The 26,369-nt window shown below is 40.6% G+C and overlaps 1 protein-coding gene across 4 annotated transcripts in view; it reads right to left on the reverse strand.

The window, feature by feature from the left end:
* Positions 1 to 26,246, reverse strand: part of CRPPA (CDP-L-ribitol pyrophosphorylase A) — a 338,948-nt gene extending 312,702 nt beyond the window's left edge. For all 4 annotated transcript variants that reach the window (XR_009696636.1, XM_061165011.1, XM_061165008.1 and 1 more), the window contains exons 1-2: positions 25,990 to 26,246; positions 14,622 to 14,898 (exon numbers count right to left, since the gene is read on the reverse strand). Coding sequence is in view for 3 of the 4 variants with exons in the window: in XM_061165011.1 (XP_061020994.1) it covers positions 14,622 to 14,898; positions 25,990 to 26,246 (534 nt within the window). In the remaining variant the exon portion in view is untranslated. The remainder of the gene's footprint in view (positions 1 to 14,621; positions 14,899 to 25,989) is intronic.
* Positions 26,247 to 26,369: the final 123 nt, after the last annotated feature.

Raw genomic sequence — 26,369 nt, forward strand, 5'->3', positions numbered from 1 at the left:
TTAAAAGAGAGCTATCACATGATCCAGCAATCCCACTGCTGGGCACATATCCAGCGAAAACCATAATTTGAGAAAATACATGCACTCCAGTGCTCACCCCTGTACTATTTACAACAGGCAAGACATGGAAGGGACTGTGAAAGTCCATCAACAGATGAATGGATAAAGAAGATGTGGTATATATATATATATATATATACATATATATATACAATGGAAAACAAGTCAGCCATAAGAAATAATGAAGTAATGCCATTTGCAGCAACATGGATGAACCTTGAGATGATCATACTAAGTAAGTCAGAGAAAGAAAAATATCACATGATATCATTTATATGTGGATTCTAAAAAATAATACAAATGAACTTATTTACAAAACAAACACACTCACAGACTTTGAAAACAAACTTATGGTTCCAAAAGGGGAAAGGTGGTAGGGGAGGGGTATATTAGGAGGCTGGGATAAACATATACACACTATGATATATAAAACAGACAATCAGCAGAGGGCCTACTGTATAGCACAGCGAATTCTACTCAGTACTCTGTAATAACCCATATGGGAAAAGAATGTGAATAATAGATATATGTATAACTGAATCACTTTGCTATATGGCTGAAACTACCACAACACTGTAAGTCAACTATACTCCAAAATAAAACAAAAATTAAATAAAACAGTCCAGAACACATTGCATAAAATTATAAAACTAGGTAAAGTGTATTCTCAATATACATACACATTAACTTCAGCAGAATTTCCAAAGTGTTGTTCATCACTGCTAAATAATCATGCTGCATAGTTCTAAGAGAGTCCATATACGACCCATGCCAAAGTTTCTCATTAAATTCCACTGTTTCTCTTCAGATTAACATTTTTCTAACAAAAATTAATGCCTCTAACTATCCTACAGCACATGGACTAGCCCACCCCTCAAAAAATAAAGAATTATCTTACTCAAAACGTCTATCATGCTAAGGTTGAGAAACCCTGTGCCTGGTTGATATTCAAAGATGGCCTGGAACCTGGTTTCAGACACAAAAATCCTTGTTTTACATATTGCAAAAATCCAATACAGGAAGTAGAGGAGATCTTGTTTTACGAGAAAAGATAAACCATAAACCAGGTCAGAAAGGTCCCAGGGAGTCATACCCCTCAGGTAAACACTCTTTCCATAAATAGATCTGCAGAGATGTGGCAAGCAAAAAACCAGTACCAAAACCCTAATTTCACAGAAACTTGGAGGCAAGGATTGGGGAGGGCAGGAACACAGGGATTTCAAGGGAAGAGATGATGCCTACTGCCAGGGAAGAGAAAAATTAAAAGCACACAAAATACATATCCCCTATTTCTTGTGGCTCACATACCATACTAACAGTCAAGTCCAGTTAGTCCAGTTCCCCGAATATCTTAATACTATCTACTTCCCTATCCATTTCATTTGGCTTTAATAGACTTCGTCATCATTCAGCTCCATCATTACTATAGATCCCAAACTAATTTCAGTTCCCTTGAACTTTTCCTTTAGTCAACCTACCAAACCAGGCAGACAGTCATCCTTGTAGAATTCAAGTCTTATCATTCCCTGCTCAAAACTCAGTGGCTCCCTCTTACCTATGGATAAAATCCAAGGAAAGGCATCAGTGAGGATTAGTGAATTCCAATCTGCAATGATTCCAGAGACACTGAAAAAGACAAATTGAAGTGGTTCTATCCAGTTGAACAGGGCAGGTCTGGAATTCAGAAGCAAGAAGCCCAAGAACAAGAGAGATTTGGGCCAATGTTTCTGTGGGAGTTAAAACAAGTGCATACAGATGTGTTGTACCCATCAAAATAATAGTCTTAGAGGGGCAGTCCTAAGATGGCGGAGGAGTAGGACGGGGAGACCACTTTCTCCCCCCCAAATTCATCGAAAGAACATTTGAATGCTGAGCAAATTCCACAAAACAACTTCTGAATGCTGGCAGAGGACACCAGGCACCCAGAAAGGCAGGCCATTGTCTTCAAAAGGAGGTAGGACAAAATGTAAAAGATAAAAAGAGAGACAAAAGAGTTAGGGACAGAGACCCATCCAGGAGAGGGAGTCGTAAAAGAGGAGAAGTTTCCAAACACCAGGAAGCCCTGTTACTGGCGGGTCTGTGAGGAGTTTTGGAATCTCAGAGGGCAACATAACTGGGAGGAAAAATAAATAAATAAACAAATAAAACCCACAGATTACGCGCCTAACAGCAACTCCCAGGAGAGAAGTAGCCCAGATGCTCCTACCCGCCACCAGCAAGCGGGGGCTGAACAGGGAGGCGCAGGCTGCATTGCTTAGGGTAAGGACCGGGCCTGGATGCCCTGAGGGCAATCTGAGGGAGCTAATGTGGGGTAGTAACCCAGACTGTGGGATAGCCAGAGAGAGAGAGAAAAAGAGAGAGGGAGAACTTTCCTGCAAAAAGCCCTAACCTAAGGCACTGCTGGGCTGCTCATAGAACAAAGGACTGAGTGAATACCAGAGGAGAGCTAGCCAGCTGCGGACCGGCCCATCCCCCGCCAGAGACAGGGAGGCGGACGCCAGCCAGAGCCGGAAGGCAAGGGGCAAACTTGGCCTCAGAGACAGCATCCTCCAGCAAACTGCGAGCAGGCTCCCAGTTGCTAACCAAGTCTTCCTGGGATCCTGGACAGTGGGCATCCACGGGGAGGGTCACAGCCAGAGATCAGCTCCCCAGAGGAGACACGCACACCTGAGACGGCGCTCCCGCTGCGCACCCAGGAAACCGAGTGGCCGGGACGGGGAGGCGATAAGATGCACTGCACTCGGGGAGAGGGTGCTCGCCAAGCACCTGTCACCTGAGCTGCTCGGACCTGGGAAGGGCACAAAACGCAGGCCCAACCCAGTCTGCACCCAAGAACCTGAACGGCTTACACCTGGGAAGTGCATGCAACCCAGGGCCCACTTTAGACATTTCCCCTGCAGAGCAACCTGGAGCCTGAGCAGTGTAGATGAGGAAAGCACACACGCCGTGAGCGGGGGAAACCCAATGTGGCCCAGACACTGCAAGCACGCCCCACACACGCCAGTGATGTTTGTTTGCAGTGGTCCTCCCTCCCCGCAGCACAACTGGACAAGTGAGCCTAAATAAGTGACCACCGTCACCCTCTTGTGTCAGGGTGGAAACTAGACACTGAAGAGACTTGCAAACAGAAGAAGCCAAGATAAACAGAGGGAACCACTTTGGAAGTGACGGGTGCACCAGACTAAAACCCGGTAGTTAGCACCGACTACACTGGGAGGGGCCTACAGATCTTGAGAAGTATAAGCTGGAATAAGGAACTATCTGAAACTGGACTGATCCCACACTGCCCACAACAGCTCCAGAGAAATTCCTAGATATATTTTTACTATTATCATCTTTTAAATTTTTTAATTGTTTGTCTTCTATTACTCCTTTAATTTTCACTTTTATAACCTACTATTACCTTTGAGAAGATAAATAAAATTGACAAACCATTAGCCAGACTCATCAAGAAACAAAGGGAGAAGAATCAAATCAACAAAATTAGAAATGAAAATGGAGAAACCACAACAGATAACACAGAAATACAAAGGATCACAAGAGACTACTATCAGCAACTATATGCCAATAAAATGGACAACTTGGAAGAAATGGACAAATTCTTAGAAAAGTATAACTTTCCAAAACTGAACCAGGAAGAAAAAGAAAATCTTAACAGACCCATCACAAGCACAGAAATTGAAACTGTAATCAGAAATCTTCCCACAAACAAAAGCCCAGGACCAGATGGCTTCACAGCTGAATTCTACCAAAAATTTAGAGAGGAGCTAACACCTATCGTACTCAAACTCTTCCAGAAAATTGCAGAAGAAGGTAAACTTCCAAACTCATTCTATGAGGCCACCATCACTCTAATACCAAAAGCAGACAAAGATGCCACACACAAAAAAAAACTACAGGCCAATATCACTGATGAACATAGATGCAAAAATCCTTAACAAAATCCTAGCAAAGAGAATCCAACAACATATTAAAAAGATTATACATCATGACCAAGTGAGTTTTATCCCAGGGATGCAAGGATTTTTTAATATCCACAAATCAATGTAATACACATTAACAAATTGAAACATAAAAACCATATGATTATCTCAGTAGATGCAGAAAAGCCTTTGACAACATTCAACATACATTTATGATAAAACCCTCCAGAAAGCAGGAATAGAAGGAACATACCTCAACATAATAAAAGCTATATATGACAAACCCATAGCAAACATTATCCTCAATGGTGAAAAATTGAAACCATTTCCCCTAAGTCAGGAACAAGACAAGGGTGCCCACTCTCACCACTACTATTCAACCACCACTCTCACAACTACTATAGTTTTGGAAGTTTCAGCCACAGCAATCAGAGAAGAAAAAGAAATAAAAGGAATCCAAATTGGAAAAGAAGAAGTAACTCTCACTGTTTGCAGATGACATGATCCTCACATAGAAAACCCTAGTGACTCCACCAGAAAATTACTAGAGCTAATCAATGAATATAGTAAAGTTGCAGGATATAAAATTAACACACAGAAATCCCTTGCATTCCTATACACTAACAATTAGAAAACAGAAAGAGAAATTAAGAAAACAATTCCATTCACCATTACAATGAAAAGAATAAAATACTTAGGAATAAATCTACCTAAAGAAACAAAAGACCTATATATAGAAAACTATAAAACACTGATGAAAGAAATCAAAGAGGACACAAACAGATGGAGAAATATACCGTGTTCATGGATTGGAAGAATCAATTTAGTGAAAATGAGTATACTACCCAAAGCAATCTATAGCTTCAATGCAATCCCTATCAAGCTACCAAAGGTATTTTTCACATTAGTAGAACAAATAATCTCACAATTTGTATGGAAATACAAAAAACTCCAAATAGCCAAAGCCATCTTGAGAAAGAAGAATGGAACTGGAGGAATCAACCTGTCTGACTTCAGGCTATACTACCAAGATACAGTCATCAAAACAGCACAAAGACAGAAATATAGATCAACAAAACAAAACAGAAAGCCCAGAGAGAAATCCATGCACCTATGGACACCTTTGACAAAGGAGGCAAGAATATACAATGGAGAAAAGATAATCTCTTTAACAAGTGGTGCAGAGAAAACTGGTCAACCACTTGTAAAAGAATGAAACTAGAACACCTTCTAACACCATACACGAAAACAAACTCAAAATGGATTAAAAATCTAAATGTAACACCAGAAACTACAAAACTCCTAGAGGAAAACATAGGCAAAACACTCTCTAACAAAAATCACAGCAAGATCCTCTATGACCCACCTCCCAGAATATTGGAAATAAAAGCAAAAATAAACAAATGGGACCTAATTAAACTTAAAACTTTTGCACAATGAAGGAAACTAATAAGCAAGGTGAAAAGACAGCCTTCAGAATGGGAGAAAATAATAGCAAATGAAGCAACAGACAAAGGATTAATCTCAAAAATATACAAGCAACTCCTGCAGCTCAATTCCAGAAAAATAAACGACCCAATCAAAAAATGGGCCAAAGAACTAAACAGACATTTCTCCAAAGAAGACATACAGATGGCTAACAAACACATGAAAAGATGCTCAACATCACCATTATCAGAGAAATGCAAATCAAAACCACAATGAGGTACCATCTCATACCAGTCAGAGTGGCTGCTATCCAAAAGTCTACAAACAATAAATGCTAGAGAGGGTGTGGAGAAAAGGGAACCCTCTTACACTGTTGGTGGGAATGCAAACTAGTGCAGCCACTAGGGAGAACAATGTGGAGGTTCCCTAAAAAACTGGAAATAGAACTGCCATATGACCCAGCAATCCCACTGTTGGGCATACACACTGAGGAAACCAGAATTGAAAGAGACACGTGTATCCCATTGCTCATCGCAGCACGGTTTATAATAGCCAGGACATGGAAGCAACCTAGATGCCCATCAGCAGATGAATGGATAAGAAAGCTATGGTACATATACACAATGGAATATTACTCAGCCATTAAAAAGAATGCATTTGAATCAGTTCTAAAGAGGTGGATGAAACTGGAGCCTATTAAACAGAATGAAGTAAGTCAGAAAGAAAAATACCAATACAGTATACTAATGCATATATATGGAATTTAGAAAGATGGTAACGATGACCCTATATGCAAGACAGCAAAAGAGACACAAATGTATAGAACAGACTTTTGGACTCTGTGGGAGAAGGCAAGCGTGGGATGATCTGAGGGAATAGCATTGAAACATGTATATTATCATATGTGAAACAGATCACCAGTCCAGGTTTGATGCATGAGACAGGGTGCTCAGGGCTGGTGCACTGGGATGACCCTGAGGGATGGGATGGGGAGGGAGGTGGGAGGGGGCTTCAGGATGGGGAACACATGAACATCCACGGCTGATTCATCTCAATGTATGGCAAAACCCACTACAATATTGTAATTAGCCTTCAATTAAAATAAACTTTTTTTAAAAATTTAATTAAAAAAAAAACAAAATAGTCTTACAAAGTTACATGTTGCATGATTCAATTTATGGAGTTCTAGAAAAGACAAAAATATAGGAGCAGAGAACACATCAGGGCTTGACAGGGGTTATTAGAGGAACAAGGGTCTCAATAGTAAAGACAACAGGAGGAAATTCTTTAGAATGTTAGAACAGTTTTGTGTCCTACCTGGGATTGTTATTACAAGAATCTTCACCGGTGTTAACACCCTGATTGACATTCCTCCAAGGTGACAAATGTAGATTTAAACAATATAAATATTCTATCACACATAGATTTAAACAATATTAAGTATTATGGGCACTATTTAGATTGCTCAGACATACTTTGTTCCGTGAAAATAAAAGTTAAAGAAACCTTATTTAAAGAGTGGGAAGGAGTATCTGAAAAGCAAGTGATCAAAAAAAAAAACCAAACCAAAAAAAGAAAAGGAAAGAGTAAAGTCATAGAAGCCAAGGCAGGAGCAAGAATTCCAAGGAAGAGCTAGTTAACACCATCAAGTTTAAGACATTCTGTATACACTGTGTCCTCTAAAGCTTAACTCTCATGTCAGTCATCTGGAGTTAGCATAAATCCATGGTTCACAGCCAGACTGCCATTACTTCAGACAGCAGTGGGGTGCCCCAGGCCACCAACACTTCTCACCAACTGACTCCAAATTCAAGAGGTTCCCATAACTCCTGTTAAGTTCAGTAATTCACTAGAATCACTCAGAGCTCAGGAAAATGCTTATTAGATTAATATAATATGATTATGATGACTTCCATGACAGTTTTGTGACAAAGGATGCAAATCAGACTAGATCAGTGAGGAGACACACTGGGGAGACCGGAACGCAGAGCTTCTGTGGCGCCCTCTCCCCTAGACACTCGGGCAGCACCAGGCTTCCAGCACATCACTGTTCACCAGCCAAGTGGCTCCTCACTGTGCTTCGGTATCCAGGGTTTATTGGGATCTCACTTCCTAAGCATGACTGACTGAACCATTGAGCACGTGACTGACTTCTGTCTCCAGCAGTATTCCTCTCACCCTGGAAGCCCAGCCAGTTCAAAGCCCCAGGGGTCTTTCTGATAACCAGCCTCTATCCTGAGTCATCTCATCTTATTAGCAGAAGCTCAGATGAGATCCAATGGGCTCATGAAAAACGAAGACTCTTGACAAATTTCAAGGATTTATTCTCCCCACAAGGAACCAGGGACATAAGCCAGTCAAACTCCTTACTATACAACAGACTATAAATGTATTTAATCAGGAATTGGAAAGTTACAGTGATTTTAGAATAGTCGAAGGACAAAGAGGCCATACTGCAAAGCACGGAGAAGTAAACTGGAGATGAATCAACAGAAGCAATAAATGTAATTTGTTACTGTAAGAAGTTGATTATGGAGAAGAGGATAAAACATCATTAGAGATGCAAAAGCAGAGGTCTTCGGAAAGAAACATATGCTAGTAACTAAACATCATCCCTCAGGAGCAAGTCTTTCAGAGGTAGCTGTACTGATAGCAATGAACTGAAAATGAGACCCTTACTGGCAGTTTTAAGAGTATATGTAATAGCTAATTAATCCTTTTAAAAAGGATTCTCCCTATATCTTTACTTTTCACTGCGACAATTTATTTCACTCTTCTAATGCATCCTTTATAACAATGTCCTTATAACTACGTCCATTTGTGCGTGCTAAGTCGCTTCACTTGTGTCCCACTCTTTGCAACCCTATGAACTCTAGCCCGCCAGGCTCCTCTGTCCATGGGATTCTTCAGACAAGAATTCTGGAGTGGGTTGCCATGTCCTTCTCTAGGGGATCTTCCCAACTCAAGAGATGGAAACCAGGTTATCTCCTGTGTCTCCTGCATTAGTAGGCAGGTTCTTTACCACTAGCGCCACCTGGGAAGTCCCCTTATAATTACATCTCTTGACTTAAAATCATGCAGAAATACACAAGTACTTCATACTTGTAAAGGACTCCTACTTAGGCAATATGGCAGACCACAGACCTTGCAAAATCTATTACAATTCTTTAAATGAAGAATTCATAAACATCTTTTTCTAAGTGATTTTTAAAACTGCCTTTTTAGAAATGAACTTTAAACTATGACCTAAAACTAACATAATAGCAGCCAGAGGCCAAGGAAGTAAGATGGCAGAGAGTCTTGGGTTAAAAAGAGGCATTAGTTTTAAAAAATGAGAAGTAATGAGGAATTGGATCTTGAGTCTCTGCTACTTACTTGCTATAAGTACTTCTAAGAACTATAGCCTCAAAAATTCATGAGAAGCTATCAATTTAGTTCAGTCGCTCAGTTGTGTCCAACTCTTTGTGACGCCATGGACTGCAGAACACCAGGCTTCCCTGTCCATCACCAACTCCCAGTGTTTACTCAAACTCATGTCCATCAAGTCGGTGATGCCATCCAACCATTTCATCCTCTGTCGTCCTCTTCTCCTCCTGCCTTCAATCTTTCCCGGCATCAGGATCTTTTCCAGTGAGTCAGTTATTCCCATCAGGTGGCCACAGTATTGGAGTTTCAGCTTCAGCATCAGTCCTTTCAATGAATATTCAGGACTGATTTCCCTTAGGATGAACTCTTTGGATCTCCGTGCAGTCCAAGAGACTCTTGAGAGTCTTCTCCAACAGCACAGTTCAAAAGCATTAATTCTTCAGTGCTCAGCTTTCTTTATAGTCCAACTCTCACATCCATACATGACTACTGGAAAAACCATAGCTTTGACTAGACAGATCTTTATTGGCCAAGTAATGTCTCTGCATTTTAATATGCTGTCTAGGTTGGTCATAGCTTTTCTTCCAAGGAGCAAGCATCTTTTAATTTCATGGCTGCAGTCACCATCTGCAGTAATTTTGGAGTCCAAGAAAATAAAGTCTGTCACTGTTTCCATTGTTTCCCCATCTATTTGACATGAAGTGATGGGACCAGATGCCATGATCTTCATTTTCTGAATGTTGAGTTTTAAGCCAGCTTTTTCACTCTCCTATCTTTCATCAAGAGGCTCTTTAGATCCTCTTCATTTCCTGTGATAAGGGTGGTGTCACCTGCATATCTGAGACTATTGATATTTCTCCTGGCAATCTTGATTCCAGCTTGTGCTTCATCCAGCCTGGCATTTTGCATGATGTGCTCTGCATATAAGTTAAATAAGCAGGGTGACAGTATACAGCCTTGATGTACTCCTTTCCTGATTTGAAACCAGTCTGTAGTTCCATGTCCAGTTCTAACTGTTGCTTCCTGACCTGCATACAGATTTCTCAGGAGACAGGTAAGGAGGTTTGGTATTCCTATCTCTTGAAGAATTTTCCACAGCTTGTTGTGATCCACACAGTCAAAGGCTTTATCATAGTCAATAAAGCAGAAGTAGATGTTTTTCTGGAACTCTCTTGCTTTTTTAATGATCCAACAGATGTTGGCAATTTGATCTCTGGTTCCTCTGCCTTTTCTAAATTCAGCTCGACTATCTGAACTTCACAGTTCATGTACTGTTGACGCCTGGCTTGGAGAATTTTGAGCACTACTTTGCTAGCATGTGAGATGAGTTCAACTGTGCGGTAGTTTGAGCATTATTTGGTATTGCCTTTCTTTGGAATTGGAATGCAAACTGACCTTTTCCAGTCCTGTGTCCACTGCTGAGTTTTCCAAATTTGCTGACATATTGAGTGCAGCACTTTTACAGCATCATTTTTTAGGATTTGAAATAGCATTTAAAGAGCAGACTGGGAAAAAACTGCACTCAAAGCAAAGACAATACAGCAAAATTGTCTGTCCTGGATTGGGGTCAGGGTGGGGCATCGGAGCAAGCAAGCTGGGTGTGGGAGTAGTCTCCTTTAAGAAAGTGTTAAAAATAAATAAAGAAAATAAAAATAAATAAATAAAAATTAAAAAAAAAAAAAGAAAGAGTGTTAATCATCTATACTTTGTGCATTTGAAATTTGGTTTAACACCACCATAGTGTCCTCAAAGTAGTGTTCCCTGGTGGCTCAGTGGTAAAGAATCTGTCTGCAATACAATGCAATGCAGGAGACATGGGTTCAATCTCTGGATCAGGAAGATCCCTTGGGAAAGGAAATGGCAACCACTCCAATATTCTTGCCTGGGAAATCCCATGGACAGAGGAGTCTGGTGGGCTACAGTCCACAAGGTTGCCAAAGAGTCAGACACGATTTAGCAATTAACAATGTCTACAAAATCTCAATCCCAAAATTGCCAGAAGTTGCTACAAATTGGAAAAGTCCTTGGGATCCCTGGCAGAGGGAACACAAATTCACATTTCAGAAATATACCTTTATCCCATGTCCAAAGGATTCTTGTTCAGAGTCCTGACAAACATGGGCTTCACAGTACAAATTACAAAAGAGGACACAAATCAGGAATAAAAGTGAATAGAATTGAAGAGCATTAGGCTATCAAGAATTACTATTATCCACAATGTATAAAGTATGTTTAAATATTGAAAAACAAAATAGAAAAAGACTAATCACATTTGAAACATATACAGAACTCCTAGAAAGTGATAATTAATACAACTGCAAAAATACTTTAGGAAAAGATTAAAGCTAAAGAATGGAATAGAAAACTGAAATTACCCAGGAGGTGGCCCACAAGAACAAATTGAAAGTTTTAACAAGTTAAGACATGAAGACAAGAAAAGGTTTATCCTACATAGATGCATAAGGAGAAAAAGCAGCAAAAGGGGGAGACAGCTGTCAGGTCGCAAATGGTACAAGGTCAATATTCAATAGGAAGAGCACTTAGGATTTTCTAGAATTCATTTTAAACAAAATGTAAAATTCATAAAGAACAGTAAATCCAAAGCACAGGGGGAAAAATAGTATCTTGACATACCAGAGACACTGCACAATAGCTCAAAAATTCTTACATGCAACCAGACAGAAAAGGAAGATTACTTTCAAGGGATACCATTATATTCATTAGAAGAGTTCACAAAAGGTGTATTACAGTCAGGAGATAATGACATAATGTATTTTCAAGGTACCAGGGAAAAAAGAGCTATACACTTAGAATTTTATACTCTGACCAACTATCCAAAGTTAAAAAACTAAAAGTAAAAGAAAAGAAAAGAAAAGCAAAAGAAATGATTAACAGCTGCCCTACTGAAGTCATCTTGCCTCTGTGGAACCCAAGAACAAGAATGCAGCATACGCAGATAAAATGAACTGGTGTCCTGGCAGCACTTCTGAGCCCCCAAATGCAGACAACCTAATTTCACCCTTAATTTGGAGAATCTTAGTCTCTTAAAGTAATACATCACCATTAATTCAGATTTTAAACCAAAATGTAATGTAAGTTAAAACATCAGAGTTATCTTAAGCCTGTATACCCACCAAGGGTCTGTCACAGCCTCAGAAAATCATTCAGGAGATGATTTATCTCAAGGGACCTTTGGGAAGGACTTGAAAATTAAGAGGCAAGAAAACAGGTGATCAGTTAAACACAATTTAAAATAACAAAGGAGAATGAGTTCAAAGGAATCCCAGGCAAACAATCCTCAAGGTGCTCAAAGCAAAATCTTTGATTCAGACTGGGCTTCTGCAATTTATCTCAGGTTAAAAACGATGCCAATTCTTCCCCCCAATTCAAGAACTTCAACTACTAATAGTGTAAGTCCCAATTAATTGCTGTTTTGTTTTTTCAATTAGAATTTAGGACAGTGTAGGAGAGGTGACCAGAAATAATGTTTCAGTTTCCTGAGGCTATTTATTGGGTCTCTCTCCTCAACATTCTAAGGAAATTAGAATGAGCAAAATAAATGACCCAATCGAAAACTGTACTGTTTAAAGCAAACTGTTCTTGAGTAACAGAAACTAGCTTTTCATCGCCCTTGAGCTCTTTTACAACTCTCGTAAATTATAGATAACTGACAGTAAATCAAAAATCATTGCTGCCTATACACTTGCCAATAGATTTTGCCCATTTCAATTGGCACCCCACACACCATGGGCAAAAATACAACTTTGTCTATTTGTGAATTCATTTCAACATTCCTTTATTCCATATAAATTTGCTCTTCTCTGGATTGTAACATCTGTCTGGTTCCTGATGGCAGTAAAATCCTTAACATGCGCCTTATATTTTTATGAAAATAATTTTACTCTTGTGAAAATTATCCTTTAACACCAAAAAAAAACAATGCAGTATTTCTTAAGAGACCAAACTTTTGAAGTTTCCTTAACTTTGTTGTAAAGATTTTGCTTTAAACCAACTTCTTAATGTCATCAGAAAGTTTCAGATTTAATTAAAATACAATTTGCTTTACTTAGGATGCATAATGAGATTGAATCTTACAAGTTATATTCTGATTAACACACTTAAGAAAATTAGAGTCTAAAAGGAATTCTAACAAATCTGCAACTAACAAGAAACCACTAACTGCTCCTCATTTTTATGTTTTATTGGTCACCTGTTTTTTAGTCACCTGTTAAATGACCTTCTCAGCACATTAATTGGCTCAAATATTTTGTCTTTCAGATACATTACCAAAAGGATCACTTTATAAACAATCTTCGAAATTCTCTGGATACTTAAAAAAATCCAAATGTTTGATCTTCACAGTGAGGTTTAAATGTTATTTTTCCAAAAGGTAAATAGGCAAAGAGCCATAATTTTATTTGTACTATGGTATGCATTAGAATTTGCATCTGCCCAAACTACATAGACTTTCCTAAGAACTTTTAAACTTGTAAAGTTTAACTCTTTTGTCCTTTTATTTCTCCTTGCCACCCTTGAACCTGACCACATTGCTTCTACCACAGGCAAGGAGCATGGAGAAGACCAAGACCCCACAGAACACACAAGAGCAACGAGACAGTCTGTGGTCACTAATGTTCCTGCAACGCCATTTCCACTACATCAAGATACCACCCAGAGGTTGTACTGAAGATGAGAAACATGTTTCATTTTACCTATGGAATCCTTGTATACATCTAAATTGTAAAGAAATTCATGTTGGAGAGAGATTAAATAAGGAGCAATTTCCTGAAAATGAAAATCCAAACACATATAGATAACTAATCAGAGACTGTCTTTCCCAACTGAGTATTTTATAACTTCCTGCCCACCCAGATGGCCAGGAAGCCTGCAGTGACTCCTTCCGTTGGTCTACAATCTTTGGAGGAAACTACTGTCTTAGATACTGTAATTCTTACAGTAATACCACTTTAAATATTTAGCACTTTACTATGCAGTTAATATATATACAATTTCCAATTCTAAAAGCAACCTTACAAGTTAGCATCTATATTTTTAGAAGGAAAATGAGCTCAAAGAAGTTGAGAAAGTTGAACATATCATACATCTAATAAACAGAAAAACAGAACTGGGCCTAAGTCTGCTCAACTCCACAGCCTATTTCTATTATACTATACCAAGTCTGGGCCATAAATTTTTACTAAGTCTCAAATTTAGACCACCAACTTAAGTTTAGTAACTATTATGCTATTTATAGGATTTTAGCCTATTAGTCTAAAAAAAACAAATATGTCCCAAAGATTACAAGAGGCCTTCTGCTATCCTGTGTTTATTTTGGTGAAATAGAAGTGAGCGCAGCATTTTGTCATCCTAAGATTATTCACTTTAGGGGATGTAAAAATCTTGCCTGGCTGTGCCAGAAAATAAACTGCTTTTGAAGACTGAAAAATCGAGTGAAATGAGCCAGGGTTGTTTTTTTTTTTTAAGTCATACAACTCCTAGACTTTTACAAGATTTCTTAGGCATTTTTAGGTAAAAGAATGGAACTAAATATGCAGCTAAGGTCCACCCATTCATATCTGTACTCTAACGACTTTATTACATTCTTCTCCAAATAGCTCATATTATATTATGATAAACGACTACATAGCAAAAGAAATTCCAGAACAGTCTCAAAATCTATAATAATATAAACTTCTTAAAGCAAATTAGCATAATGTTTTAGGTAATCTTGCCCATTTTAACTAACTTGACATTTAAATATTATTCCATCAAAATCTAGCAAATCAATTGTGTGTTATAGTGTTTGCCCCTTTTATCCATTCTCAAAAGTATTCAAATACTTACCCCATGTTCCTGAGCAGCGATGACAACTTTGAGGAGGACATCTTCCTCAACAAATGGTCTCACAGCATCGTGGATGATCACTACTTCTGGCTTTGAGAGTCTACAGTTGGGCTGATCCTCTGCCAGTGCTTTCAGACCATTAAAAATTGACCTGTGGCGGGTCACTCCAGCTTCAACCAGGGAGATGCGTTTATGCTGGTACCTCTGAATAATTCCCTTCATTGTTTCCATGTTCTCTCTAGTTACTGCCACAACAATGTCCTTTATCCAAGATACTCTGAAAGGAAAGGATGCACACTTTTCATATCAGTTGATTCTTAAACAACTGAGTCAGTAACAAAACTGGGTTACCAAAAAGCACAAATACATGTTCATAAGGACATTAAAAATTCAAAGTTATTAACTAAGTCATCTTTATGCATTTTAATCAGGCCTAGTAAAGGGGTTAAGAATTTGAATTTTTCATACTGTAGATAGAAACACATAAATATAAGTAGTGTTTTTCAATACATAGTGTGAAAGTACCTTTGTGATGAAACATAGATGTACCTTTATTGTAAAACAAAGATAAGATATACATATCATGCATTTCTTAGGGTAAAATTGAATAATTAGAATATACATCAGTAGATTGTAAAAAATGTATGACTATGCTTTTAGGTTGCTCTTCTTCCTCCAAATAATTCTCTTCTTTGCATAGGAACAATTCAAAGCACTTTTGGCTTTTAGAAGTTCTGTCTCTTTCAGAAGTCCATCGAGTCAGCAACAAAGTTGGATAACTGAACTAAACTTGGCTTACATCAAGGTGAAATATTTTAGCTTAAATAGGGAAACTCAGCTAATTAAATTTGTGTAAGTATAAATCAGGCTTAAATAAAACAGAAAACATATATTAAGGAAACAGAAATTTAAAGGAATTCATCTGTTGAGTTAGATACAAAACAGACCAATTTTTTTCTGTTCTACAACACTTTCTTCAAGACCAAGTGACACACAGATGCTATCCGTCCACGGCGCTGAGAGGCCGTGGCTGCAGTGGGGCTGGGCAGACTTCTCTGGAACACCAGGGCTAACAGAGGCAAACATCATCACACACTCAGAGTTCCACAGCGGACAGGCCCAAGCCAGGAAAACTGCCTCTGGCCCATGTTATCAACTCTGATTAAGGGTCACTTTAAAATTTAAAGGCATTCTTTGCCTGTGAGATCCTACATGTTCATGCTGGAGAGTTAAGTCTTATACTTACTTTTAAAGAGACGGAAGAAGGGTCTCAAAATGACTGAATAATGAAATTAACTATTGAACAATGAAAAATGCTGGGTGGCTTTGCTCAATAATTCACCATCTCCTGCCTTCTGCTAGTGAACAAACCCACCCAGAAACCCAGAACTCCCTTCTGCTTGTGGCTACAACACTGCACTGACGAACACAACCAAAACATTACAAGCACACTACCCTTTCATTTTAAGTCCATCCCCCTAACAAATATTTGTTGAGCACTGAATAAATGATCAGCCTGAGTACACAATGGAAATAGTTACTGCTTTCACAGGGCTTACAGAGGACATAAAGAATACCAACAACTGCTAAGCTGCCGTCAAGTGCTGTCAAGGGGAGCTCCAGACTTCAAGACCACATGCATTCCCATTTTGACCAGCATAGAGAAGCCCAGGATGATACTCCCTAAGGAAGCAGAGTTTTCTCCTCAAGTGGACAGAGGCAGGAAAACAGACAAAAGGATTTGAGAGCAGAATGAGGGGGATGGTTTAAGCACAGGCCAAGGCAAGGTCCTGAAGAGCTAGGAGGAAATACCCATGAAAAGGTCCAGGCAAGTGACGGGCTGGCCTACTCCACAGAGTCCTCCAAGACCATGTGAGGGGTGTTGGTCTTCAGTCTTAAAAAGTGATAGGGTGACCTCCCTGGAGGTCCAGTGGTTAAGGTTCCACATTCCAATGCAAGGGGTGCAGGTTCGATCCCTGGTTAGGGAACTATGATCCCACATGCCTTGTGGACAAAAAACCAAAACATGAAACAGAAGCAATGTTGTAACAAAGTCAATAGAAGACTAAAGAAAGATGGTCCACATCAAAAAATCTTTAAAAAAAAAAAAAAGTAACGGGAATGCATAGAAAAGCTTTATGCAGGACATTTATACCCAAATTAATAGTCACTCCCCCCAGTGTTCTAAGCACTGCTCAATGACAAAATGGAAATTGTGGTAGTCAAAATGATAACCCCCGAAAGACATCTATCACCTAACTCCCAAAACCAAGAATATGTAACATTACCGAACAAAGGAACTTTGCATATGTAAGTTAAGGATCCTGAGTTGGAGAGACCCATCAGGGCTATTTGGGTGGGTCCAATAAAACCACAAGAATGGAACAGGGGAAGAAAGGCAAAGGGCTGAGGGACAAAGTGTGAAAACAGAAGGATCGGTCATTCTGACACAGGATCATAGGTCCCAGCGGGACCTCCCTGGGGCTCAGTGGTAAAGAATCCACCTGCCAATGCAGGAGACGAAGGTTCCATCCCTGGGTCAGGAAGATGCCCTGGAGAAGGGAATGGCTCCCCACTCCAGTATTCTTGCCTGGAGAATCCTTTGGACAGAGGTGCCTAGCGGGCTACAGTCCATGGGGTCACAAAGAGTCAGACACTACTTAGCAACTAGGCAACAAAAAAAAGTCCCAGAATCTGAGAGAGCAAGTGGACTGGCCACCTGGCAAGTAAATAGACTGCACCTAGAAGACTCCAAAAAAGAGCATAGCACTGCTAATATCTTTATTTTAGCCTTATGAAACCGATTTTTTGACCTCTGACATCCAAAAGGTTAAGAATATATTTAATATTACTTTAAGCCATTTAGTTCATGGAAATGTTTATAGGAGCAGCAGCAGCTACTAATTTAAGAGCATAAACTTTACTCTGGCTGCAAGATGGAGAATAGATTCGGTAGACAAAGGATGCAGATAGACTAGGTTGAAGTCTATCTGAATAGAGGCTGCTGCTGAAGTCTGGCGCAAGACAATAATGGTAGCCTGGCTATCAGATGGAGCTTGTGAATGAGAGATAGTAATAGTAATCTTCCTGATTTAGTGGTAATAACCCTCGTGAGTCAGTAAGAAAGATGGGCAAAATAAATCATTGATCATGTAACATGAAATAGCTAACATCGATTAACTTACCAAGTCTTAAGCATTAGTCATCTTTTAACTCACATAATCCTCACATTGTCCCACATGGGAAAGAAACATCAGAAGGAGCTGATATACAAATATCTTTATTTTCCTATACTGCCATCTGATGCCAAAAACAACTTGAAAAAAATTTTTACCACTTTTCATCAAAATACAGCATTCTATCTTCTAGAATGTAGGCTCCATGACAGCAAGGACAATGTGAGTTTTGTCCACTGCTTTGCACCTAGAAGGCACTTGCTAATTATTTGGTACTCAATAAACAATTTTGGTCTGATACATCTACCAGGATCTTACAATAAAGCGCAGTTCCAAGGATTATGAAACACAGAAAGCTCTCCTCATCAAGCTGAAGAGAGAATGAAAAGCAATGAAAGTGCCTTTCCTGGGCAATGTCGCTTTTTGCTCATTTTGATGAATGTGACTCTTTATTCTGATTTCTAGATTCCAAGGGCTCCAAAGGGCTTCCCTGATAGATCAGATGGTAAAGAATCTGCCTGCAATGCAAGAGACCTGGGTGCCATCCCTGGGTTGGGAAGATCCCTTGGAGGAGGGCATGGCAACCCACTCCAGTATTTTGGCCTGGGAAATCCCATGGACAGAGGAGCCTGGCGGGCTACAGTCCAGGGGGTCACAGAGTCGGACACAACTGAGCGACTAACACTGTCACATACCATCACTGTCAAAGCTCCAAGGATGGCTGGGACTACCAATGATTTGTCAGGCACCTTGTGGAAACTGTAATCACAAACAAAGCAAAGCAACAACAGTCACAGAATACAGACCAGAAGATATGCAGTTATCTGTGTAGGCAATAAGGAGGATTGTGGAAGGTGACTAATTATGAGCTGAGTTGATCTGGGCTTCGCCAGTGGCTCAGCAGTAAACAATCCACCTGCAATGCAGGAGCTGCAGGAGACTCGGGTTTGATCCCTGGGTCGGAAAGATCCCCTGGAGGAAGGCATGGCAACCCACTCCAGTATTCTTGTCTGGAGAATTCCATAGACAGAGGAGACTGGCGGACTATGGTCCGTAAGGTCACAAAGAGTCAGACATGACTGAAGCAACTCAGCAAGCACACAAGCATGGGTTGCTCTTTGTCTTGTAATCCATCTATCCCCAAACCTATCGCTGCAAACTCAGCAACTGTCAGAACTTCCATCCTACTTACATGGTTTAACTCTTACACTGTTGACTTCCCTGGTGGTGCAGTGGATAAGAATCTACCTTGCAATGCACGGGACACAGTTTCAGTCCCTGGTCTGGGAAGATTCCATACGCCACAAGGTAATGAAGCCCAAGCACCACAACTACTGCGCCTGTGTGCCCTAGAGCCTGTGCTCTGCAACGAGAAGCACGGCAATGAGAATCCAGCTCACTGCAATAAAGACTAGCCCCCACTTGCCACAACTAGAGAAAGCCCGCGTGGCAGCAAAGACCCAGTATAGTCAAAAGTGAACAAACAAGTTTCAGGGTTGTTTTTTTTTTAAAGTTATACTGGGCTTAACCAAGTCCTTAGCAAGTGACAGTTCCTCAGTGTCCCCTAGATGTGGGTTTGTCTCCACCAGCATTAGATGTGACCCAGGCAGCCCTCTTTACCATCATTTTTGCTCTAGCCTCCTCATTGGTCTCCTCCTTCTCATCCAATCCCAACACAATCCACTCCTGGCACTTCAAGAAGACTTCTCAAGTGCAAACCTAAGGCCGTCCCCTGCTGGCTCTTGAGTAGGACTCTTCAAGACGTGATCTCAGCCTGCTTCTCCCCGCACCACTTAATCCCAGCCATGACCCTCCTCCTCTGACTGCCCCGTTCTCTCACATCCAGGTCTTTGCTGTGCTGCGTCCTCTGCCTCTCAACATTATCCCCCATCCTCATCATTCCTCCACACCCAGCTGAGTCCTACTGTTCTTCAGCTTTCAGTTCAGACATGGCCCCCTCCAGAATGCTTTTCTGGACAGCCCTTCTGGGCGCGGCATCCCCACTCTCAGCTCCCAGAGTGCTCTTATCATGAGGGAGTCTTATCAAGCATTATACTGTTTCATTTTCATCTCCTTCATTAAGCTGCCAACTCACAGAGAGCAAAGGCGATACCCCAGAGTGTGGCTCATACTAAGCTTTCAGTAATATTAATACTAGCAGAAGCAGCTAAGATACATTTACTGTTTACTAAGTGCCATGCACTATTTGCAGCATGTGTCTCTAATAGTTCACTTAATATTCACATCAGCTCTGAATGAAGTCACTATTGTCTTCATTTCACAGATGGGGCAATGACCTGCCCACAATGATACAGCTAGAAAGTGACAGGACTTGGGTATACCCCTGTATGACGTGGGAGCTCACACTCTTAATGTCTGTAAAAACGCTAACACTGAGCAGTTATAAAATCCATCAGAGGAAAAAAAAATCATGTCTGGATCATCATGTCCCCAGAAATTCATTTACTGTGAACATTACCATTGCATTTGTAGTCAAAAAATGGTCAAGTTTATTTCTTAAGATTTAAGCAAATCTCAGTATTTCTTCATTCATTCATTTAGTCATTCAGCAAACATCCAGTAAGCATCTGTCATTTGCCAGACAATAAACTAGACACTGGTGATCTGGTAACAAAGAATTCCTGACCTCACAGACTATATACCAAGAAATATCTGTTAAATGAACCAGTAGATAAGAGGAATCTTACACTATTAGGAATAAAATATGCTCTTGAGTTTATAGAAAAATTTTAAAGTAATCAAATATATTTCACTTTATTAGTAGGACATCACACTAAGTTTGCTTTTTTAAATAGAGAAGTTTTAATTACATATTCAGCTGCATCAGTGAACAGGATTTTCTTCTACAAGAGCTTAACCGGTACCCTAACCTACTCAGCTTTTACCTGAGCTTAACCTGTACCCTAACCTACTCACCCTTTACCTTCCATAGTTAACTCTATCAAAAAGTTTAAAGCAATGTTTAAAGAAATGTTGCTTTTTTGATCAAAAGTCACGAGATTAAATGTTAAAACAGAATAATTAAGAGGGAGAAAGACAGGACATTACTTGACAATTGTCATTCAAATATATGTTGTGAGTTAATGAACACCCACAAGTAAATCCCAATTTTAGTAGAATGCCTTAAAATAGCTATAAAATGACTACCTATGTTCTATCTATAGTATCAAATGGAAAGGAGTCCAATAAAGTAAAACATAGATTACGCAGATATACTTGTGGCCTTAGATCATTCCAAACAATTTTATGAGGTTCTTAACAGAAAAATGTCTTAAACAAATGTTTCTCAAACTGCAGATTTCAAGACCCGTTAGGAGTAGGAGTGCAAGCTCTGTCATGTCTGGCTCTTTGAGACTCCATGAACTGTAGCCAACCAGGCTCCTCTGTCAATGGAATTTTTCAGGCAAGGATACTGAGTGAGTTGCCATTTCCTGTGCCAGAGGATCTTCCCAACCCAGGGATCGAACTCACATCTCTTGCGTCTCCTGCACTAACACATGGATTCTTTAGCACTGGCCCCACCTGGAACCCATTTGAGTATCATCAGATCAATTTCCTAAGTTTAGCCCAACAGTTTTGCATAAACCAGTAATTAATAGAAAAGTGAAAACAGAATATATAGCAGGTAATAAGGATAGATACTGTTCATGAAATTCTCTCAAATTTGTTGTATGTGTCATTAAATCATGAACAAAATCTTGTCAGAATACGTCACAATGAACAAGTTCAGAAAGATGTTTTTAGCCAGCTCTTAAGAGATAATGGGCTTGTTGTGCTATTTTGTTCAGCAACCAAGCATACATCCAGCACTTGCAAGCCCTTATAAGTACTGTTTGTGTTTCAGAGGATTTATTCACATACTTTTCTAGTTATAGAATTAAAAGCCTTTTACAGTATTAAAATTTAATAATGTAGAATCAGGAGACTAAGAAAGGCCTTAAGTACCTCACACAGTGCATGGTGAACAAATATTTGCTGAATAAATGGATCTGGCCGACCTCCTTAGCTGAAGGCAAGTCCACACTGAACCCCCTGTAGCTGGATTTTATCAAGTTCTGAATATTTCCTTCCCAGCACATTCCATAGGCAAATACAGACCTAACCTCAAGTTCCATTACACCTACAGACACTTTGAGGGAAAAAACACAGTATGCCAGATATTATTTTCTCTCAGAATACTTTAAGATTTATTATATTGAAATATATTTCTATCAATATGTGTATCATATTTTTAAAGTAAGTGTTACTACAGATAGATTCTGCTCAGACAGTTCAGCAAGATGAGTTGAAAACAGATTTAAACAAATGCTTTTTAAAAACAGATGGAAAAATCAGGCCCCTGTTAATACCCCCAAGTGCTCTCACCAGGCTGCAGAAGCTTGGCCCCAAGGGAGAGTGCAGCTGTGACTCGCCCGGACACTCACCATGGAAATCAGGCCCCGGGATTGTACCGTGGCCATCTTCCTCCTCCTCCTCATCCACCCTGATATTTCAGAAGTAAAATACTGGATTGGTGTGAAGGGGCTGGCTCCACACTGCCCTGACACATCTCTTTAATGTGGCCCATGAAGGCCTCCAGTGGTCAAGCCCAAAATACCAGTCCTGGTCTTCCCTCTTGTCTCACAGGAGCCCTGGGGGGGCCGATGGGAATGCAAATCTCCAATCACCCAACCTCTTCAAAACTCAATCCCACTCCGTTTCTTCTAAGATATAGACCTCTTCCTTGACCTGACTCAGACTTAACCTTTTTTATTAATGAAACACCCAGACAAAAATTTTAAGTCAAATTTAGGGATCTGAGCAATCACTCAAAAGCATCCTTAATTATCTCTTTTTCTGAATCCTTAATACAACTAATCATTAAAAACTGCCAATTCCTGTCTTCAAAATATTTCTATGTTCCCTACTCCATTCCTACTTTCAGCTTAATGAAAGCTATCAATATTGCTCATTTGGATTAACAGCTATTGCTTTCTATCCTCTTATACTAACAGAGTTTGTAGTGGTTTTCGGGATTTCAGTGGGACAGAACAATTTTTTTTAAGTACACAAAAAATATTAAAGAAGAAAATTTCAGAAGATCAAATAAGCCAGAAGTTAACACATTGAGAAACACCATGGAGTCTTAAACTATTACTAAAAACAGACTTTCATCGACCTTCCAAGTAATAAGAGAGCAACCTAATCTCAATCACAAAACCCATGGTTGCCATAACATACAAACTGACAAAATGAAATTTTTCATCTGGAGTTATCAGACTCATGGAGACCAACTCATATTAACCAAACAAAAAGGCTCTGAAACATGAGTCTGAATGCCAACTTATTAATATACAATGATACACATTACTCTCACAATGTCTGGAAAACTTTTATCAACACAAGAGCAAATTTTCTTCCTATAAAAGATTTCTATGGGAAGCCCATTTATAATAATGTTTTTTGATGCGCATGAAACCTTATCAAGGAACATCTTAAGCAATGTCCTCAAGAACTCAGGAAGCCTCAGGAGCTATGGAGAGAGAGGAGTGGGCCTAACTTTGTTCAAATCTACGGTCACAGGAATTTCTCCCAGCCCACCATTAGCATGAGTCTGAATAAATATGGCCAAAGTTTGCTTCTCTTTTTTGCCTTCATTTTAGTTGTCATTTGACTCTATTTAACTATTCCAGTTTAACTTTAAGTATTTGAAGCCAGAAATTAGATTGCTAGCGGGAATTTTTACTTCCTCTTTCAGACCTGGGAATATATATTTTTTTAAATTCAGTAAAATGTAGATATCAGTTGATCCATTGTGAGATATTCCACAACTTAATTGTCAGAGCTTTATGCCCCTGCCAATAATACCACTATCACATGATTTCTATCACAGTGATTCCTTTTTACAAACTCAGGTCATCATTATGTAAAGGATTAATACCCTTGACCTCAGTTCCTCATTAACAAAAAGGAAAAAAATCAAAGTTCTCTTTAAGTTATAATCTGTGATTCAATTTATATTTTATTTCCCCCTAAAAGGCCAGAATGAAACTAAAACTTCTAAAAATGTTTTTAATCAACTTCTGAAAGACCTTTGTTCTGAGTACAACCTACAAATTATTTTACATTTGATCCCTTCAGTATAATGTCTGTATTGCAGAGATCTGAACAAGCTTTATAATCTCAGTACAATAAACACATATATACTGCCACACATATAAAGGCGAATTGTAATATACACCCACACACAACTAGTTTGGATAGACTTGGAGCCTCCATCTCACCAGTTAAAGCCTTTCGTCAGTATGTCTAAGATTTCTGTGAGTTCAGGGAGGCTTTTAAATCTCATTTAATCTGATCATTAGTTTAAGAAATTTCAATGGCACACAAGTAAAATGTGGCTAGACTAGAAAAAAAGATGTGTAGTCTTCCAATTTCAACTGAAGCAGAAAAACAATATGAAGTCCCAGACAGTTCACAAGACAAACCTCTCAATGTCTCCTCCAACTTCTCAATTTCCCAAAGACAGGTGCTTCAGTGTGTAGCATGTTTGAAAAGTAAAGTATTTCCTTGAGTCTGCCCTAGGTGCTCAGGATCTCATTGAAAAATGAGACTTCTTGCTCTTAATTTCTCTATGGCCGTGGAGCACTTCACTTGGCCACCGGTGATGCCTCCGGTGTTCTGACCAGGATCTGGCAGTCTAGTTGTTCTTCTGAAGGTTCCAACCAGTTGTCTCTACAACTGGACACAGTTGCTATCTGTCTGCCCTGTCTTAAACAGTACTTTTAATTCCTGGGCCTTTCCAAGGTTCTATGACTTCCATCAGCTTGCTTCCCTCACAGCTGTGCCTCCACTTCCTTGGGCCTGTTGAAATGTATCAGTTCTAGACTGCCTTTCTTCCAGAGCTTGTGGTTCTCTTCCCTGCTCCACCACTTTTTGCTTCCAAGTTTCCCTTGTGGGGCCATACAGTTTCACTTGCTTTGGGTAGATAAGTTGACAAGTAGAAATAAATGTTTACATGGCACTGTTCCCCTGAAAACCAAACTAGTCATGCTTCTTAACATTTCCCTATCCCATTTCAGGGCCAAACTTGAGCGGTGATCTCCTTCTATCTCATCAGTTTGTCTTTACATTGGTCCTCAGGACCGAAAAACAAGAACTTCCATAATTTACCATTTGGGATGAGATGACCTAGGTCTTTTAGCACCATGCTCTAGGAAAACTATTATCAGTCTGTGGAACCTCATTCATTAACCAATACAATGGCTTTCATTTGGCAAACGGCTATATATATATATATATATATATATATATATATATATATATACACACCCCTGTAACACAAGGATATCCTGAGACATACCCCAACATATCATATTCCATAAATTCTTCAAGCACTGTAATAGGACCAAGAATGATATTTAACTGTTTCAAAACGGAGGTTTTGATTAGTTGTTCTTGCTATTAGTATTTTATTACTGCTGTGATAGAATTGGGCTTCCCTGATGGCTCAGCTGGCAAAGAATCCTGCCTGCAATGCAGGAGACCCAGGTTCAATCCCTGGGTGGAGAAGATCCCCTGGTGAAGGAAACGGCAACCCACTCCAGTAATTAATTCTTGCCTGGAGAATCCCATGGACAGAGAAGCCTGGTGGGCTACAGTCCATTGGGTTGCAAAGAGTGATCGAAAGAAGTAAAAATCGAAAAAAGTCTTATTTTTAATTCAACAAGGCCTTCCCAGAATTCTTTTTCTTTAAAATTGATACTTTTTAAAATACACACCTAACTCATTCCACGTTGGCTTCTGGAAGTTTAACCACCACAGTAACACCTACGTGGACCTTTGTACTTCTCCCCCACTTCCAATCCCTCCAGCTGCACCCCAAAACCCACATCACACACACAGGGCCCAGAGTTAGAACTAAACATCCCCAGCCCTAACCCAGGCACTCCCGAGGGCGACTCCACAGGCCGGCGGCCGGGGCAGTAAAGGGCTCCCCTTCCGTGAAGGGCTAACAGGAATGGCCCGCGAGCTGGAGGGACCGAGCGGGGGAGTCCGGCCCCGCAGTCCGCCCAGGGCGGGCGCCAGCGCGAGCGCAGCCCCAGGAGCGGGTGCGGCGCGCGGGCAGCCCTGGGCGGGAGGCCGGGGAGCGGCGGGCCGGGGACCGCGAGGCGAGCCCGGCGCCGCCTTACCTCTCCAGGGCCTGCAGGGTGTAGCTGATGAGCGGCCTTTCCAGGATGGGGCAGAACTGCTTCGGGGTGGGGACGCCCATCCTCTCCCCGCTCCCCCCCGCCGGCAACACGGCCGCCACAGCCGGCGCGCGACACCCGGCTTCGGCCCCGATGCGGCTCAGCCAGGAGGCCGAGGCCGCCGCGTCCGCGCCGCGCCAGCCGCGCAGGCGAGGCCCCGGCTCCGCGGGCCCGGAGCCGCCCGGCGGCCCTGACTCCATGGCGGCGGGCGGCGCGGCGCGCCCCGCTCGCCCCGGGTCCGCTCGGGGCCTCGGCCGGGGTCGCGCGGGGGAGGCCGGGCGGGGGCAGAGCGGGCACAAGGTCAGCGCCCACCCGAGCCGCGC

The sequence above is a fragment of the Dama dama genome, chromosome 18, assembly GCF_033118175.1.
Source record: "Dama dama isolate Ldn47 chromosome 18, ASM3311817v1, whole genome shotgun sequence".
NCBI lineage: Eukaryota > Metazoa > Chordata > Mammalia > Artiodactyla > Cervidae > Dama > Dama dama.